This window comes from Palaemon carinicauda, chromosome 27 (genome assembly GCF_036898095.1).
Source record: "Palaemon carinicauda isolate YSFRI2023 chromosome 27, ASM3689809v2, whole genome shotgun sequence".
In the NCBI taxonomy this organism is placed as follows: Eukaryota; Metazoa; Arthropoda; class Malacostraca; order Decapoda; family Palaemonidae; genus Palaemon; species Palaemon carinicauda.
In genome coordinates, this window is record NC_090751.1 from 91153730 (window position 1) to 91173739 (window position 20010).

The following is a 20010-nucleotide window of genomic DNA, read 5'->3' on the forward strand; positions in this document are numbered from 1 at the left end:
AACAAGTCGCACATATTTATTTCCTTAAATTTTATTAATTTCTTACCCTCCTTTACTGGCATAACTGACTGTCCTTCTAAGTGATTTTGGGGGAAACCTCTATAAATTCTATCAATATTTTCATTGAAGAATATAGCAAAATCCTCTGCACACATTATCAAGCAAGACATATTTTCCTTAATCCCATCAAATCATCCAGGTTTTTGTGAAACTCCCTCATGTTAGTTTTTTTACTTTCGCCGTTGTAGATTTTTTTTTCTAACAGGATGTTATAGTAATTTCTGGCCTTATATAGAATTCTGGCTAGTGAGGATTTGGCTGTTTTCCATCTACCTTCCATCTTACGTCTGTCTTTTTGCTTTTAATAGCTCACTATTATACATTTAACTTTTTCGTGTACAACTATTTGTTTGCTCTTTATAGGACGCTTGGTATCATAAATCTTTCCAAAGTTAGTCATTATATTTTATGGTATAACACCTAACACATCCTCTATCTATCATATGTTCGCATTGTATGTTCTCACAAGACATTTGCGCTACACTAGCTTCAATAAAAGTTCAGCATCGAAATTTTCCCGTTCCCTATATGTGATTTATTTCTTCAATACTCTGATGCAATTTATATTAACATCAAAAGTGATGAGTTGGTGTTTTTGATATCTGTGTGGTTCCACTTCAAGGTTTCTTATTAGGTCAGAATCTTTCACACACATGACCAAGTCGAGTGTATGACCACCTACTGACGTTGATACCAAAACACTGTGTATTAAATTAAACATCTCTATTACTTCCTTGAGTTCTTTAGCCTTATCATTTTCATCATCTACCGAACAATCAGTCTCCACCAATTAATGTATTTTTAATATCTTCCACCACACCCACAAGAATGCTAAATTCTTCAATGAATTTCCTCATTACTCCCTGGTGGTCTATACAATATCATATAAAATACCTTACTGTTTCTTGTCAGTTTTAAACAGATATATTCAAACTTTTCAAATACTACTTCATTCATGATAGAAACCCTAGAGAAGGTTTTCGACACGAAGACACCCACTCCTCTTCCAGTTTAATCCTTTCTTGGTACGTGGTAGAAATTGTGAGTACATGGCGTCATCTCCTGAATCTTAGTTATCACTAATATTTCCCTGCAACCATGTTTCAGTTAATAAGCATAAATCTAATTCCATTTCTTTAATAAGATTTCTAATCTTTATGGTGTTATTTCCCACTGATTGAATATTTCAGACCACACTTAACCAATGGGCTAGACTCCATGATCGGTATTTTTATTTAATTCTATTTTAGTTTTCATCATATATTTGTTTGTAATTCCTCACTGGTGTTATTTCCCACTGATTGAATATTTCAGACCACACTTAACCAATGGGCTAGACTCCATGATCGGTATTTTTATTTAATTCTATTTTAGTTTTCATCATATATTTGTTTGTAATTCCTCACTGAGCAGTTATGACACTTTAACGTATTTACTCTACAATCCGTGGTTAGGTGTTCCTGACTACACTTGGCACATATCTGAGTCTTGCTACAACTATCGGCAGTATGACCAAATTCCTGGCATTTACAACATTGAAATACAATGTAGGAATCCTCCAAGCGTGGTATATACAGTACTCTATCGTCCCTTTTACGGAAAACTTTCCTGATAGTTGGACTACACTTTATAATGACATGTGATTTACCGCTTTGTCTTGATTTAAACTTCCTGATCAATTTAAAGTAGTCCTTCGTTTTCACACATCATTCAACCATTCATTCTTCTCCTTTATACTGGCAATTATATAATCTTCATTTTCATCAATATTGCAGATCTTGATCTTCGATTTAAGTAGATACTTTATATTTACTCCTACCTTAATGTCATACTTGACCTCTTCTAAGTCATTTTAAGCCTTTTCTAACACAGCTTTATCCACAAAATTAACTACTAAGTGGCCTTGTTTAGAGGTTTTGACCTGTTCAACATCCGTGGTTATCATCTTCATGATTCTTTTCTTGATCTCTGAAGCCTTCGTATTTTCCTCTGTAGATTTTATGACAAAAGTGTTTTTTTTTTCTTTTTTTTTTAACCTACTTGCATATGTGGTCTCGGTGACACTCTTGTTCGTATTCCGTAAGTTTCTCTTTCAGCTCAACAATTTCTTGAGACACATTGGTGTATTGAGCAGTTATCATATTCATAATACCAGGCATCTGTCGTTGTACATTTACCTTCATCTCTTCTATGTTGATGTTTAGTTTCGTCATGTTTTCCCATGATTGCCTGACCCATGAATCATTGGGATTTGCAGTCTCAACACATCTTGGACATTTATAAATGATGTTCCTGCTTTGAAAGATATCACTTGTGCCATCTGTTAAATTTGAGCAACTTCTTCATCGTGGTACCATCTTCGGCATTCATCGCATTGTATCCCAAATTCAACATAGACTTCAAAATGCCCACACCTGCCCTAATTGCCTCCGTCATCACATTCTTCATCAGCGACGTTCACTTTCATGCTAGCTGCTGCCATTTTCATTACTTCCTTCCCTTGGATTACAGTGTCAATTTCGGTCATAAATAGAGATCTTTCACGGGACTACGTTTTCCTTTTCGTTTTCTAAGGATGGGCATATTGAATCATTTTTCAATTACTTTTCAAGTAATATACACAGAAATTCTGGGTCAGGCCTTTCGCCACAGACCTCGCATACAAAATGAACTACTGACTCTTAACGCTCGATTTCACTAATATCAAGATTAGTAAACTCCCAGAAGTTATTTTCATTCTATGAATAGCGAGATCCACAATGATTCCCGCTTTAAGCCAGTTTCGATAGCATTAACACACGTCCAGAGCCGCGGACTTGATTATTATATATTTCAATGTCTATATTAAAGAATTTAAATTTTTCTTTCTTCTTTTTTTTATGGAAAATGTATAGTCTCCTAAAAATCTGCATTTTTAAGATTAATCTGTATGTGGCAACACTGGTTCAGACTTCTCTGGACAACAAAACAAAGAAGCCCACTATCAGTAGATTTAGTAAGGTTCTTAAATTTGTCCTGCTAATTTTAGGCAAATACCTATAATTTGGTATGGTTGCCTAACTGAAAAAGACTTTTTTTTTATACTAAATTCCTAATTTATATAATTTTTTTTTTAATTCAAAGGAGTCTTGTTGTCCAACATTCAACTGCATAATTATCATTACCGGTAAATCTTATAGATGATAGATTTGAGCGCCTACTCGTTAAATTTTATGTAAACTGGTTATTGTAAATATTTAGTTTTCTCGATCCAATGAAAGGCCAAAGCACTTTATTAAAAGATATCTAATTGATCTATGTTGAATGCTTGAAAATTAAACTGGCAATTATATAATATTCATTTTCATCAATATTGGAGATCTTGATCTTCGATTTAAGTAGATCCTTTTTATTCACTCCTACCTTAATGTCATTCTTGAACTCTTCTAAGTCATTTTAAGCCTTTACTAACCCAGCTTTATCCACTTTGTAACTTGAATGTTGTTTAAACACCATTGTCCTCTACTTGTAGGTCAAAGCCCTCGTCGGTTGATGGCTGGCTTTATGTTGACAACCATGTTTCTCTCGATGTGGATATCGAACACTGCTTCCACGGCTATGATGGTCCCCATCGTGGATGCTATTTTGGTGGAACTATATGCTGTATGTTTGTTTTTCTTTTTTGATAGTCCTGTCCTTTAGTGAAATTGTTGTATTTTACTGTATATACAGTAAGATTTCATGAGATCTTGTTTAATAACTGATATTTGTCATTGTATTTTTTATTCAGAATTCTGTTGCTAGGTTTTTTGTTGATAAATTTACGTAAATGTAATCTTAGCTGTAACCCTACAAAAGTTAAACATAAAGCCCAATAATGAAAGTTATATGTAAAGCAGCAGTTTCACCTGTCTAGATAAATACTTTACAGACCCGCAACAAAAAGCAGGAAGAAAACGCTACTGCCATAGACATGAATGCCTCGTCTAGTCAGAACCAGTTGGAATTGGCACCAACTGGGAAGAATGGAGTCGGTGATGGACACAAGTAAGTTTTTTCTATTAATGAGAGATAAGAAGTGATTGAGATACAATCTTTCAAAGGTAATTAAGATCTTAAGATTACTGTAGTATTCATTGTACATTTTACCTTAATACAAAAGTCATAGTTTTCATGGAATACAAATGAGAATGAATAGATTAGCCTTCTATTTTCTATAATGTTAAAGCTCTTAGTTTTAAAAATGCATCTTGTTTTTATTTATCTGGCCAGATTTAACTTTAGAATACACAGTGGAACAAAAATAGACCTAATTAATATTTATTGGGAAAAAGACACTTATTTTGAAATTGTACACAAGCATGAATTAATCTTTATTGGTTTAAAAGAAAGACTTAACATATCTTGAAATTCTACACAAGCATGTGGTTTTAAAGTCTAGGTACTCTTAGATACTTTAGGGTACTCCTAGTTTTGACCTGATAAGCTTTAAATGATGGTTCTAAAATTTTTCTTAGTACTGTACAGTACATGGTTCCTACTGTATAAATGTTTATGCTTTGCTAGTACCTGTACTGTAGTACCTTACTTGACTGATTGCCATTCTCTCAAACTAGAAAATGTAGAGCAATTTAGAGTTTTAACAAGTTTGTGTAGTGTAATTGAAAAATTGCCAAGATTTTACCATTTTTTTTTTGTAAGAATTCAGACATTGGTAAAGCCAGTAAAATCTGAAATGATCATACATGGGAAAAAAATTGTATAAAGGGCATAGGCCTTTCAGAATATTAACAAGAAATTCAAAATTGTATTGACAGTAGATGTAGTCCCACTGAAAGTGTACGGTTACATTTGTGCTTGAAGGCAGGCAAGAATGGTTTGCCCATGTCCAAGGGCCACCAAATCTTAATCTAAAAGTGATTGGGATAAATGAAAACCTAATCTTAAGAATTGTTCCCCTTTCTAAAACACCCTAAAGCAAAAAAGAGGAGTCTGAATCTGAAGCAGGAACTACAGATGTGGCAATAAAGTCCACCAGCCTTACTGCCACACCACCTGATGAAGAATGCAGAGCCTTGAGAGATATGTGTTTTCTTGCAACTGCATACGCAGCCAATATTGGTGGCACTGGCTCCTTGACGGGAACTGGTCCCAACCTGGTCGTCAAAGGGGTCCTGGCAAGGTCACATATTTAAATTCCCTTTTCATTGCATGACTTTCCATGGTTGAAAGGTCTGGGAAGTTGATTACAGCTTGTTTTAAAACTAGAACTCGCTGGGGATGTTCCATGTTTTCTTTGTTCTGTATAACACTAAAACAGTCTTGCATGATCTTACATTATGGGTATCTATATTAACCTTTCTGTACTGTCTCTTGCGTATTTCAAAGGTATTTAAATGTTTTGTGGTGATGTAGTACTGAGAAGAGAATGTTCTAATGCTGCATATCCTTTGAAAAAATTTATCCTACAGGAAATTGAAGCTTTGGAGTTATCAGCCATACTGTTGAAAGCAGTTGTTGATCATGGAATTTTAGGAGATATAATGTGTTAGAGATAGTCTTGAAGGTCATGTAAACTGCCAAAATATTTGCATGAATTCAGATAGGGTCATTGCTAAAATTACTTATAGAATATGCTGTCAGACATCTTGGTAAATCATAAGTAATGTGAAGAAACTGTTTATGGATTAAGGTATTCAATTTAGTTTATTTCCATAGAAGAAAGTGGCCAAGAAATTTTTGATCTTACAGCATGGGATAATTGAAGGCAACTGAAAGCATAGAAAATATCTATAAAAGAATGCAGTAATTTAGATTAGTAATTCCCACTTGGTAAATTAATGTTTAATAGTTGTGCGTATGAGGTGCATAAGGAAATCCTCTAAAAAGGAAATTAATTAAGGTAATTTAACTACATGGATTTATGAATTTAACTTTCACTGATAGTAGTAAATCGCCTACATGAGAGAACGGAGGTGCTATCTTGATTTATTACTTTTTATTTAAATCCTGGCTCATTTTATCACTGCATTATTCCAATACTGTGTTTTAGTATTTAATTCATATTGGAGGCAGATTTTAATACAATACAGTACATAACTTCAGTTTTTAATCAAGCAAGTACAATTTGCTCGAAGCATAAAGAGTCATTTCTGAAGTTATTTCCTCTGAAAAGAATATAGAATATGCAGTACAGTATATAGAAATTTTGATATAAAGATCTTCAGGGGGTTTAAATTCAGTTATTAAAAGTTCCTTTTTGCATGTTGACACAATAATAGTGGTATGATTTAATTGTTGATTTTTCTTAGGATAAATGATGGCTGTGGGAATCCATAAAAATTGCATAAGTAAATTTGAGCCCATGCAGTTAGTAAAAGTATTTTTGGGCTCAATGCATGTCGTCCTGATTGAAGTTCCTATAAGTAGCTTCCTAAGGGATATATGTACTACAGTGATATTCCCAGAGAATTTTACCTTTATGTATCCAGAATTCTAACTCCTGGCGCAAATATCCTTAAATTTCTCACTAGGATATTGCATAATATCAAGGACGTATTCTTGACGCGCGCCACATAGCGATCTGCACCCCTAATAGCGTTTACGCTTCAAGGGGGAAGTGGCAGAATAGAAGGGGGAGCCATATCAAGGTTACCCTAGTTCCCATACTAAAATTAAGTATCACAACAGCGCCATATCCAAGATGGCAAACATTCCCTATTTTGTAGCGAATTCGCTCGGTGGTGTTCCCTTTTGATCTGACATTTTCGATAGATTTCTAGGTTTATTATTATGCATTCTCCTAGCTTCTTTCACCTCTGGAAAGTTGAGTATTGTATCTTTACAATGTGTTTTTTAGTTCCTGTCTCACAGTGAAATTAGAGTAATTTATTGTGATTAGGAGCTAGGCCTGTTACTGGAGGCGCCATGGGCGCTGTCGTTCGTTGGGCATGTGTTTAGTTAGTAGAAAGACATTACCGGTTTTTATAATAGCATTAAATTATTTATGAAGCTATTTAGGCATTTTGTTTGTAAAGATATTTATATGCATATTTTTCCCTTTTCTGCGTCGATCGTATGTCAGTCTCTGTGATATAGGTAACGGAGATCTCGCCTTGCCTAGGTAACTAACCTAGGCAACCTAACCTAGGCAACCTAACCTAGGCAACATAGACTTTCGACAATTCCCCGTCACCCTCGTGTATTGGTTATTAATTCTTTGCGGATTGGTATCTCCTAGAATTATATAAGATACTCTTCTCTATTAGAGATTTAAGGGTAATCTCTCTTCCCTCTGAGGGTAGCCTTAGGCTACAACCCTAAATGGGTCGGCCTTGAATTTTTAATTCAGACATGATTAGTCTAGGGTTTTTCTGTCTCGTCCCTTAACAGCAAATGGCAAGTTTTGGGGATTTAGTCTTGTGTTGGCTGTCGGCCGGCAGGGTGAATATTCATTCCCCTGCCGCCTAGACTGCCTGCATAGGAGGCTAGCCCTCCCTAGGCTACACCTGAAGTGGTTGTATGATGGCGCCATCTTCTCCCTGTGGCTTAGTAGACTAGTCCTATGCTCGCAGACCCCAGGCAGAAGTGTAGTATCTTCTTAGGCCTAGGATGGCGTGGCACTGGAACTCTGTACCCCCCTTGTTGAGAGGAGGTGGCACTGCTGCTGTCCCCTTAACTGTATTGGCACACCCAAGGTTGGAGAATAGAAATTCTCCTGCCACCTGGGATGGCGCAGATACTGAAACATTTTCGTCAAGGTATTTAGTTCTGGCAACATTGCCGGCTCCTATCACACCTTATATAGGACCCTTTTTCCTCCCCCTCTGTTCTTTTATGATATTGGTGTCCTGCAACCTTACCGTTGCCGGTGGGTTGCCGGTGCCGGCCAGACTCCCTCTCTATTGCCGTTGTTCGGCTGCCTGCGGCTATGGCAGCTGCATGCAGCCATGACAACTGCCGGCGGCGATGTTAGATGCCGGCGACTGTCTTTCAACTGTCGGCGGCTATGCCGGCTGCTGGCGGCGATGCATAATGCTTGTAGCCATGCCATTTGTCGGCAGCCATGGCGACTGTGATTGGGAAGTCCCTTCTGTCTTTAAGGTTCTTCAGTTCTCCCTTAGACTGCTAGCCACAAGTTCTATTGTCGGAGTACTGCCAGCCAGGCCGGCACATATACCGGTAGGTGCTGACTTGGCCGGGAGCATGCCGACTGTACTGGTACTGCCGGAGGCTAGCCTGCTGGCAGTGTGTCGGGGGGACCTTGCCGGCAATAGTACTGTGGATGGATGGAAGCCTGAATATTACATTCTCCCCTTCCATTTGAACCTTATTTCTGGAGAAAGGCAGTAAAATTAGACTTTACATCTTTAATTACTGTATACATACACTGTAATAGGTGGCCTTCACTCCATACTATCTCTCTCTTAGCTATCATGCTGGATGTGCCGGCAAGAACTAGCTATGCTGGCGACATGCCGGCTGATCTACAGTATATGTTTATACAGGTAGTCTGTATATTTGCAGTATAGGATATACTGCAGATAGCAAAAGTACTGTATATATTATACTAGTAGTCATTTCCAATATATCTTGGGTATCCCTACCCAGGTATTTGCTGAGCTCAATCCTATATTGAGAGAATATAACTTCAATATTCTGATAGAAATTAGTTTTTAGATTACCTTACAATATTAGATATTTCAAGGAATGGGGTGTTACACTCCTAACCCTTAAAGGGTAGAACCCTTATCTTGAGTCTCCCTGATCATGAAACTCTGTGATTTAATTTTGTAAGGAAGGTTACAGCAAATAGGTTGGGTGGGAAGCACAAATGTCTTTTATTTTTCTTAGTCCAGTTGGCGTCATGCCAGCTGGACCGTGCCATCAGATGTTTGCCACAAAGGCAACACGCTGGCTGAACTACATTATATATAATACAGTGGCCAGTAATTTGCAACATAGCATATGCTGCAAATAGAAAGCTATAGTATGATTATACAGTAGTTATTTATAACATATCTTGGGTACCCTCAGCCAGCTTCTGCTGGTACCGCTCCTATATTGAAAGAATAGTATTTCTTCAATATTCTGATTGAGGAGACTGTCATCCTTACCCCACAGTGTTAAGAATAAAAGGTTAAGTGACTTGTACACTTCTACCCCTAGGGGTTAGAACCCTTTTAGTTGGAGTTACTGTACCTTGGTAGAGGAATCTCCTTATAGTTAATACTGAGGGGAGGTAATAGCAGTTGCTTGCAGGGGATACACGAGTATGTGTCTCCTACTATCCCTTTATAGCTTGCTATCCTAAGCTATTTTGTTAAAAGATGACTTTTGCATATTGATTATCTGTGAGATAATCAATTATATACTCATTCTGTTTTCCTTTCTTTACAGGAGGAACACCAGATGACTTGTGCTGCAGTCTTCTGCAAGATAAAGAGTAAGTGTTTCTACGGTCATAATACTTGCAGGCTTCATGCCCCCTGCAATATTATATCCGAATCCCTACATTATTGGAACCCGCATGTTTGCAATATATGTCTGACATTAATGTCCGAAGGTTTCGAGAATCCCAAGTCTATACAGACTAGGGATACATCTTGGTACAAATTACGTAACTGGGTGAGAGGCTTCCAGAAAATCTCTCCGGGACCTTATCTACCTAATGGTAGGATGAGTAAGCTACTGTTTCCGAAGGCAAGTAAGGAAATAGTGGTGCCTCAGGCACCAATTACATTCCCAGACGGCCAGATAGCCTTTGGGAAGGAGGGCAGGAAGTGCCCAGGGGTAGAAGGGGAAAATGTCGTGTCTGAATTGTTTCCGCCTATGTCGGCTCTTAGAGCCATTGATGTCGACGTCTTCGTCTTCTACCCCTGTATTAGATGAAATGGACTAATTATGGGCCAAAGTGAATAATCTAATAGAAAGCTTTCGCAAACAAAACGAAAAGCAGGAAGTAAAATGCAAGATAGAGCCTCGCAAAGCTCCACTTCTCTTCCCAAGGGTCATTCAAACGACCCATGGATCAAGACATACCAACATCGTCAAAAACCAATCCCTGGAGGTTTGCGGAGCTGATGCAGATTTCAAATGGCAAACTCTACATCTCTGAGAAGATGGGTGCTGTTTCTTTGAACAAAATCCAATTTTGGCCAAGCTTTGACGCTTTCCCTAATTGTTTTATTCGACTGAAGTATGAACCAAAGTCAAGAAAAGGAACGGAATCGAAGGAGGTCATGATTCTCGACCATGATAAGGCACAGGCTATCCTGTCAAGTATCCTAAAAAAGGCGGGTTACTTGGTGTTGAAGGTATTCACACTGGGTAACAGGCATCCTTCCTTTCTTGCTCCTGCTTCAATTTCATTCCCCTTTATGGGGAAGGCATTTAAATCTGTTGCTAAGGCAGTGGAGGCGTGTAGGCCATGTCCTGTACTCGAGGAGTGCAAGCCTCTGTCACTTGCCTTTCCCAGACAGGAGAAGGACTGGAATGAAGACCATTCAACTTTATCAGTAGGAAGATTAGATCTGGGTGTCACCAGTCAACAACTTAACGAAGGTCTCCTTAAACTATCCAAGTTTCTCTTGAATAATGAACAAAAGACAAAGAGACTTGCAGCCTCCCTATCTCTACAAAACTACATAGTTGTGTTCAACCCATCAAAGTACCCCAGACATGCTCATGGTCTTGGCCAAAATGCATATGGCTACCTTAGTGGAAGACCTTTACGCCTTTATGAAGGCTAGGAGAGCATGTAGAGTTTGTCTTCGCTGCCGCAACAGTGAAACATGAAACAAGGAAGCTAATATCTTCCAACATCTGGGGTAAAGACCTCTTCCCAGACGAGGTGGTTAGGAAAGTGATTAAGAGCGCCACCATGGAGAACAAAAGTCTTCTCCAAAAGTGAGGCATCCTTTCAAAGAGAAAGTCTTCCATGGTTGTGGGTCCCCAACCTAAAAGGAAGATTGTTAAGTTTGGAAATATTTGGGCTGTTCAACAACAACCCACAGTTCCAGTGACCGCGGTACCACAGGCAGGTGGTCAAAAGTTTAAACCTACTGATTATTTGAAGCATGGAGATGCTTCTGGTAGGAGGGAGGTTCTTTCAGGATCGTTGGACATTCGATCCTTGAGTCCAAGGCCTAATTAGGATGGGACTATGATGGGAAGTAGAAATGTCTCCACCATCATTTCCTTAACTTCTCCTACAATCCAAAACCCTCCTGGAGGAGTATACCTGAGACCTCTAGAGCATACAGGTGGTAAGGAAACTATAGACCATAGAGTTCCAGGGAAGGCTGTTATGTGTTCACAGTAAGGACTCTGGAAATCTCAAGTCATTCTGGACTTGTGGCACTCAAGTTCAAATAAAACAGCAAGTTCAGAATGCTAATCCTTCTGAACATACGGACCTTGTTTCAAAAAGGGGTTTGTCTTGTCAGACCTGAAAGGTGTCCTTTGGCAACTTAGTCAATCAGCCCCTCCCCTCCTATCTAGGATTCGAGTTACATATAGTAGTGTTTATCCTAGGAAAGATACGTGTCGGACTAGACCTTCCTAAATATCCTCATAGGATTGGCAGACTTGTCACGCAAAAACCAAGCCTAGTAATGGTTCAGGTAACAATGTACCTGGACGAGAGGCTGGGTTGGGCAGCACCCGAAGTGGCTGGTCTATGAGCATCCAAGGAAATGACCCGGTTCCCAGGACATCGCGGATAAAAGATAAGCTTTAAGAAGTCTCTATTCTCTCCAGCTCAAAGGTTTCAAGGGCTGAAAAATCATTGAAGCCTGTGGTCACAAACTCTCCTTTCCCTTGGGAATATAAAAGGAGATTGCAAGGTCGGTCAAGAGACACTGGTAATCAGTCTGATTTCCAAGACGCTAACATGGAGGAGCTCTGAACACACTACAGTTCGCAATAGTGACAGACCTAGTGCTAAGAGCACAGCGGAAAGATGCGTCAAGAGTCTGGAGAAGATATGCATCAAACGCTTGAAGAGATCTAAAAAGACCGATATCGGTCCTTTAATCGCTTCTCTTAACAAAGTTCAAACTCTTAACAAAGTTCAAAGCCCGAAAGTCCCAAGACCATGTTGGTCCTGTCATGAGTGGGGAAGCTCTCTCCACACCGATCAGACTTCCTACAACTGATCTGGGACACCGAAGCGATAGTGAGAAGTCGCAGTCGACAATGCTAGAGGACGTCTCGTACAGTCTAGGTGACGTTAACCATCCCTTACTTAAAGGGATGGCACCTGTCAGCAGTTCATATGCAATTAATTCACAATGTGACAGTGGATGCTCTACTCGGGCTCAAGCCGATAGTTGGAATGGTCCACAGACACAGACCTATTCCCTCCCAGATGGGAACAAGTCTCAGAACTGCAGATCGACCTCTTCATCACGAGCGTTTTCAAGAAACTACCTCTATACGTAGCCCCATACGAGGATCCTCTAATGGAGTTAAGACATCATGTCTCTAGTATGGAAGGGATGGACTCTGGTATTCCAGTTCATCCCATCCAATCACCTGCTGAAGGTCCTCTACATGCTGAGATCCTTCCAGGGGGGAGTAGCTCAAGTGGCTCCCAAGTAGCCCAAGAGAAATCTGTCCTCTTTAGTGAAGGAACTGAAGCTGAGGCTGGCCCTAGTTCTGAACCTAGGCCTATTTCAGAAGGTTCATAAGTTGATTGCCTTAGTTTTATCACAGAACCCGTACCCTTCATTTCGTTATTTTCTTGCCCTAGCGGTTAGGAAAAGATTTGGGAACTCTGAAGGCAATATAGAATTCCTAGAAGAATAAAAGTAAGTCAACTAGAAGACAAGAGTCTTCTTGGAAAAAGTGGGTTGCCTTTGTTAAAGCTAAAGGACTGAAAGAAATTTCAATGAACTTCTGTCTGTCCTTCTTTATCCACCTTCATAATCAAGGTCTGCGGCCAACACGATAACTACGTGAAAGTCAGCCTTGACTAGACCTCTTCTATATGCCTTTCAAGTGGATCTGGCGAATAAAGATTAATAAGATTCCGAAAGCATGTGCAAGGCTTAGGCCTACGGCACCACCAAAGCCCATCTTGGTCTTTGGACAAGGTGCTACATATGCCTCGTCTGTGAACAATGAAGATTGTTCCCTTAAGGATCTAACCCAAAAGGTTATTTTTCTGTTCGCTATAGCCTCCTGGGCTAGAGTTGGTGAAATAGTGGCCCTATCTAGAGATGAGGACCACATTTAGTTCACAGAAGCGGGAGAACTGAATCTCTTCCCTGATCCAACCTTTCTTGTAAAGAACGAGCTACCCACTAAGAGGTGGGGTCCCTGGAGAATCTGGCCTCTGAAGGAAGATGTCTCTCTGTCCTGTTGAGTGTCTAAAGGTCTATCTTCGTAGAACTTCAGACTTCAGGGGAGGACAGCCCTTTAAAGGAGAAACCTTTGAATCAAACTTATCCCTAAAACAACTGAGGGCGAAGCTCGCCTGCTTTATTCGTGGAGGAGATCCTGACAGTACTCCCGCTGGTCATGATCCAAGAAAAATTGCTTCATCACTGAACTTTCAGTATATGGACTTCGAGCGGCTTCGCTCATATACTGGATGGAAATCATCCAGTGTTTTCTACAAACTCTATGCTAAGCAGGTCCATGAACTGAAGCATTATGCGGTGGCGGCAGGTAGTGTATTAAATCCTGCCGTCTAAATCTGCGATGAACAGCTATTTGACTGGGACTGTTAATTAAAGGGAGAAGGGGTCATCACTTATAGTGTGACCTCCTTTGAATGAGTGTTACCATGGTGACACTAACTCTGTTCAAAATCCCAGGTGTGGAATTATACAGATAGCACTAGTGCCGTCTGTACGTAGTACACAGTGTCGATAGAATGTATCTAGTACAGAAATTATGAAGAGAAATTTTATTGTAAATTTTTCTTCAATCTGAGAGTGGCACTCATTTCTTTCCCTTTCAAGAAAAAAATATAATTTCTGTTACGTGTATAATTCCATTATCATGCTACATTCGTTTTACTGGTTAATTCATTTAGTCATTTATTAGGAATAAATGTCTATTAGAATGTATAGCGTCCTAATTCGCCCGACAATTGCACGTATAAAATGCCAGAGTTCTTTGGCTTACTAAACTAAGTATTCTTCATATAGTTGTATGCTCGCAAACAATAGATATAAGAGACACATACTGATTTGGCAATACTGTATATACAGACAGACTGTTTGTATATTCAGTGTATACTTATGTTTGTTGATACAATATAAGCTAACCTTGAGGCCCCTTTCCTACTGTCTAGAATGACCCTTACCTGTTGGGGGCAGGAAGCACCAACATTGGTTATTAGTGATGATGACGGATAACGGTAACGTCATTTGTCTCAATTGGTCCAAATGACCATAGAAATATTGTCCCAAGGTTAAGGCACGATGAAAATCCACAGATACATTAGTGCCCTGGTACGCTTCCATCAGAACGACATGGCTTAAGCGCAAAAAAACTGATTTTGAGCGAAGCGAAAAATCTATTTTTGGGTGAGATAGCCATGTCGTCTTGATGGACCCACCCTTCTTTTCTATAAGAAATAATCTTCACAGTATCCCTCCAAAAGTACTGTATCTGTAGCACCATGCTCAATGCTACAAGGAATGTTCACCATCTTGGATATGGCGCTGTTGTGATACTCAATAGTAGTATGAGAACTAGGGTAACCCTAATAAGGACTTCTATCCTGCCACTTTCCCCTCGAAGCGTAAACGCTATTAGGGATGCAGATTGCTATGTGGCGTGTCAAGAATACGTCCTCTGATATTATGCGATATCCTTGTGAGAAATTTAAGGATATTCGCGCCAGGAGTTAGAACTCTGGATACCTAAAGGTAAAATTCTCTGGGAATATCACTGTAGTACATGTATCCCTTAGGAAGCTACTTATAGGAACTTCCATCAGGATGACATGGCTCTCACCCAAAAATAGATTTTTTCAGTGTACAGAATATAGTGCAATAGTGCACTTGAATGCCTATGCTTATTTACTACTAATAATGCTTATTACTTTTATAATTACTAATAATGCTTTGTGAATTTTTACCACAAATAACTATTAAACGGTATGATTTAAGGAGGCAGTTGAAGCTTTTTTAACTGGACATAACTATTAACTGTTTTTCCCCAGCATAATAGAAAGAAATAATCATGAGACTGAGAAAGATGATACAGTAACCGATGCTGAAGTTGATGCTGCAAATGAAGAAATCTTTAGACAAAGACACATCATGCGACGAGCTCTGCTATTGGGCATAGCTTACTCTGCTAACGTAGGAGGAACTGGAGTAGTTACTGGTACCTCTCCCAACCTTGTCCTTATGGCTGTACTCCAGGAGTAAGTCTTCTAGTTTAGAATCATAAAGTTTGAGATCCTTCAACTCTCATGTGCTGTATTGAAGGAGTCTATTTTTTATTCTTATATATTTTAGGTAATCGTAAGAAAATCTTGTTATTCCGTAATTTCAACTAAATATTTAGTTTCAATACATAATGTTTGTAATAGCTGTATAAGAGATTTTTAGTCTAAAATGTTAGTTTTGTCAATTATTTTAAGCTTACAGGAGCACCAGCATAAAGGTAAGAACCACTATTTTGGTGTTGGATAATGCTTACTTAACTTTAAATTTGGAGTTGATAAAGCTTTTATTAAAATTAATAAATTTTAATTAAAATGTACTTCTGAAGTAAACAATCGTAAAACTTATCTGTAATGTAGGCTGCTACATTGGGTACAGTAATTTAGAACTATCTACGTTAATTGCTATTAAACTAATATTAAAGTGTGGTATAACAATTAGTTTGTTTGCACCATCACTGTTTGCACTCAAGCTTGTAATTTAGAAAATAAGCTCATGATAGCTAGACTTGTGTACTGTACTGTGACTTCAGGACGACATAGCTCTCGCCCAAAAATAGATTTTTCCTACCTCAAAATCCCTTTTTATTGCTTTCATAGACTTGGATATCAAAAGTGTCCCATCAGCATTTTCAGTGGAATAGATTGAAATTTTATTAAAACAAACCTTGGGTAAGATTTTCCACTTAGTTGAAACTTGAAGAGGCATTTGGGAGTCTACAGCCGCAGCCTTATGCGAGGGAGATTAAACTCTTAAACAATGATTTCCTCCTCCTAAAAGTTTGTCTAAAGCTATGGGTAATTATTTTCAGAGAATTAAGCTAAACCTATCTGATTATTGACTGTATGTTCAACCTTAATGTGTTGGATATCGGTATGAGAGTATTTCTAATATACTTGTACATTGGTTTCTGACTACACACCAATGGGCAGGAAACTAGTTTTATATGTAAATACTTTGAACAGTATTTACTGGAAATTCCACTTGTCAAGCAAGGAAAGGAAACTACAGTAACTGTTATAGGATCATAAACCATATTTTTATAGGGAAGTTATTTTGTTGTCATTCTTTATTGTTAGTTTAAGAATATCTTGACTTCGTAAAAATTAACAATACCAGTGTGTTTTAGAAGGCCTTCACTACATTAGAACCCTTTAAAATTATATCCAGTGCTAGGGCATTACTTTGATTTAACTCTTTGACCCTTGGGCAATCCAGCTCTTTTAGGTCTCTTCGATAGCATATAAATATCTTAAGATAAAGTGTACTCAAATTGCAGTGAACAGTCATAAAAATAGTAAAAATTAATTGAATGAAGGTTTGAGACATTAAATTGCTATAAAGTATAAGATTTATATAGTTATTTGGACACTAATTTCATATAAAATTTATAGTATTCAGGGCAAAGTTTTTACAAATACAAAATTCTCTTACCATTAACTGTACTGGGAAATTTATTACAGTACTATGCTAGCTGCATAACACTAAGCCCCATACCTTTGCAAAGGATTTATCCAAGCCCCAGGTCTTTTCTTTGAGCACTTCAATTTTTTTACCAAAACACTAACACTATATTATACTCTTTGTAGCTGCAGGGCATTAAAACCAATTAGAATAGCGCCAACATATCCCTGCGAGTTGTAAGAGGCGACTAAAAGCGACGGGACGAGGGGCTGGGTACCCCCTCTCCTGTATTATAATCCTGTGAGACATCAAAGAGGTGGAGCTGGGGGGGAAGAGTGACTGCTCCCCGCACTTTAGTTTTGGGGTGTTTGAATGTGCGTGGATGTAGTACGATAGAGAGCAAAAGAAGCAAAATTGGAAGTAAGTTTAGGAATAGAAGGATGGAAAAATTGTCTTTGTGTGAGACAAAAATAAAAGGTAAAGGTTTAGTGATGTTTGGTGAAATGTCTGGGGATTGAAAGGGGAAGAGCAAGAGAAGGTGTGGCCTTATTGCTGAGTGAATGGATGACAGGGAAAGTAGTGGAATGGAAGGAGATATCATCTAGGTTAATGTGGGTAAGGGTTAGGTTGGGTTGGGAATGTTGGGCTTTTGTCAGTGCGTATGGGGCCAGGTTGTGAGAAAAGTGAAGAAGAGCGGAATGAGTTCTGGAATGAATTAACTAGGTGTGTAGGAGGACTGGGTAGAAGGAATTAAGTAGTTGTCATGGGTGACTTAAATGCTAAGAGTGGGCGCTGGAGAGGTACGTGTCATTGGGAAGTATGGCGTACCAGGTGAAAATGAGTGGTGAGAGACTGGTATATATGTGTTGAGCAAGAGATGGTGATAAGTTCTAGCTTTTTCAAAAAGAATGATAAAAAAGTATACATGGTTAATAGTGGCAAATGGAAGAATGATAGTGTTAATGGATTGTGTTGATAACTAGAAATGTTTGGAAGATTGAACGACGCGTACGTGTTTAGGGGTATAGCTAACGGTGTGTCTGATCATTTTTTGGTGGAAGGAGAATTTGTAGCACCAAAATTGGGGGAATAGAGTAGGTGGATGTAAAAGGGAGCTAGTGAGGGTTGAAGGAAGGGGGTGTGACTGTACTTGAATGGTTGGTGAAATTTTTTAATGTGTTTTGTGTTGTCAATGGTACCAGTAGATTGGGTTTGTGCTTGTATTATACCACTATATAAGGGTAAGGGAGATGTGCATGAGTGTTGTAATTCAAGGGGTATTAGTTTGTTGAGTGTAGTTGAAGTCTATGGTAGAGTACTGATTAATAGGATTAAGGATAAAACAGAGAATGCAATCTTGGAAGTACAGGGTGGTTTTAGAAGAGGTAGGGGTTGTATGAATCAGATTTTTACTGTTAGGCAGATATGCGAGAAATATTTAGCAAAAGGTAAGGAGGTGCATGTTACGTTTATGGATCTGGAGAAAGCGTGTGATGGTTGATAGGGAAGCAATGTGGAATGTGATGAGGTTATATGGTGTTGGTGGAAGATTGTTGCAAGCAGTGAATAGTTTCTACAAAGGTAGTAAAGCATGTGTTAGGTTAGGAAATGAAGTGAGCGATTAGTTTCCATAAAGAGTGGAGCTGAGACAGAGATGTGTGATGTTGCCGTGGTTGTTTAACTTTTATGTTGGAGTGGCGAGAGAGGTGAATGAGTGCTTGGATGTGGATTGAAACTGGTAAACGAGAATGACCATGAATGGGAGGTAAATCGGTTGTTGTTTGCAGATGATGCTGTACTGGTTGCAGATGAGGAAGAGAAGCTTGGCCGATTAGTGACAGAATTTGGAAGGGTGTGTGAGAAAAGGAAGTTGAGAGTTAGTGTGGGTAAGAGTAATGTTATGAGATGTATGGGAAGGGAAGGTGGTGTGAGGTTGAATCTCATGTTGAATGGTGAGGTACTTGAGGTGAATCAGTTTAAGTACTTGGGGTCTGTTGTTGCAGCAAATGGAATGGAAGCAGATGCAAGTCAAAGAGTGAATGAAGGATGCAAGGTGTTGGGGGCAGTTAAGGGAGGGTTGGGCATGAATGTAAAGAGTTCTGTATGAGAAAGTGATTGTACCAACTATGATGTATGGATCGGAGTTATGGGGAATGAAAGTGACGGAGAGACAGAAATTTAATGTGTTTGAGATGAAGTGTCTCTAAGGAGTATGGCTGGTGTATCTCGAGTAGATAGGATTAGGAACGAAGTAGTGAGGGTGAGAACGGGTGTAAGAAATGAGTTAGCAGCTAGAATGGATATGAATGTGTTGAGGTAGTTTGGCCATGTTGAGAGAATGGAAAATGGCTGTCTGCTAAAGAAGGTGATGAATGTAAGAGTTGATGGGAGAAGTACAAGAGGAAGGCCAAGGTTTGGGTGGATGGATGGAGTGATGAAAGCTCTGGGTAATAAGAGGGGAGATGCGAGAGAAGCAAAAGAGCGTGCTAGAAATGGGAATGAAAGGCGAGCAATTGTGACGCAGTTCCGGTAGGCCCTGCTGCTTCCTCCGGTGCCTTGGATGACCGGTGCCTTGGATGACCGCGGAGGTAGCAGCAGAGGGGATTCAGTGTTATGAAGCTTTATCTGTGGTGGATAACGGGAGGGTGGGCTGTGGCACTCTAGCAGTACCAGCTGAACTCGGTAGAGTCCCTTGTCAGGCTGGGAGGAACGTAGAGAGGAGAGGTCCCCTTTTTTTTTTTTCCATTAGTTTGATGTCGGCTAACCCCCAAAATTAGTGTAAGTGCCTTGGAATATGTATGTATAAAAGACAAGACTATGCAACATTTAGTCTCCTAATAATATTTTCTTTCCATTGATGTTACAAATTTACTAGAATTTATGTAAATAGATCAAAACCTGATGATTACTGTACGTAGATTATTTTGCGCTTGAGTGGTTATGTGAATTGGATAACTTACTTGTATTAGAGTAAAATATTGACTGTGCACTACTATGTATGGTTTTTTTTTTTGTGTGATGCTTAATCTTTTTATGCATTTAAGGTTGCTCAAATTACTGTATATTGTAAGTACTTTCAACAAACAACGGCTTGATTAAAAGATTCTTATTCCAGTGATGGTTCAAACAAAGCGTAGGCGTACTTTGTGTGCACGAT

The 20010-nt window shown here is 39.0% G+C and overlaps 1 protein-coding gene across 8 annotated transcripts in view; it reads left to right on the plus strand.

Annotated features, from left to right (window-relative positions):
* The window catches only part of LOC137620797 (Na(+)/citrate cotransporter-like), a 158571-nt gene that overhangs the window by 120987 nt on the left and 17574 nt on the right, over positions 1 to 20010 (plus strand). For 7 of the 8 annotated variants that reach the window (XM_068351236.1, XM_068351243.1, XM_068351239.1 and 4 more), the window contains 3 exons: positions 3572 to 3702; positions 3971 to 4086; positions 15221 to 15427. In XM_068351236.1, coding sequence (XP_068207337.1) covers positions 3572 to 3702; positions 3971 to 4086; positions 15221 to 15427 — 454 coding nt within the window. Of the gene's footprint in view, positions 1 to 3571; positions 3703 to 3970; positions 4087 to 5017; positions 5222 to 15220; positions 15428 to 20010 lie in introns of all 8 variants that reach the window. The other variant, XM_068351237.1, reaches the window with a different exon arrangement.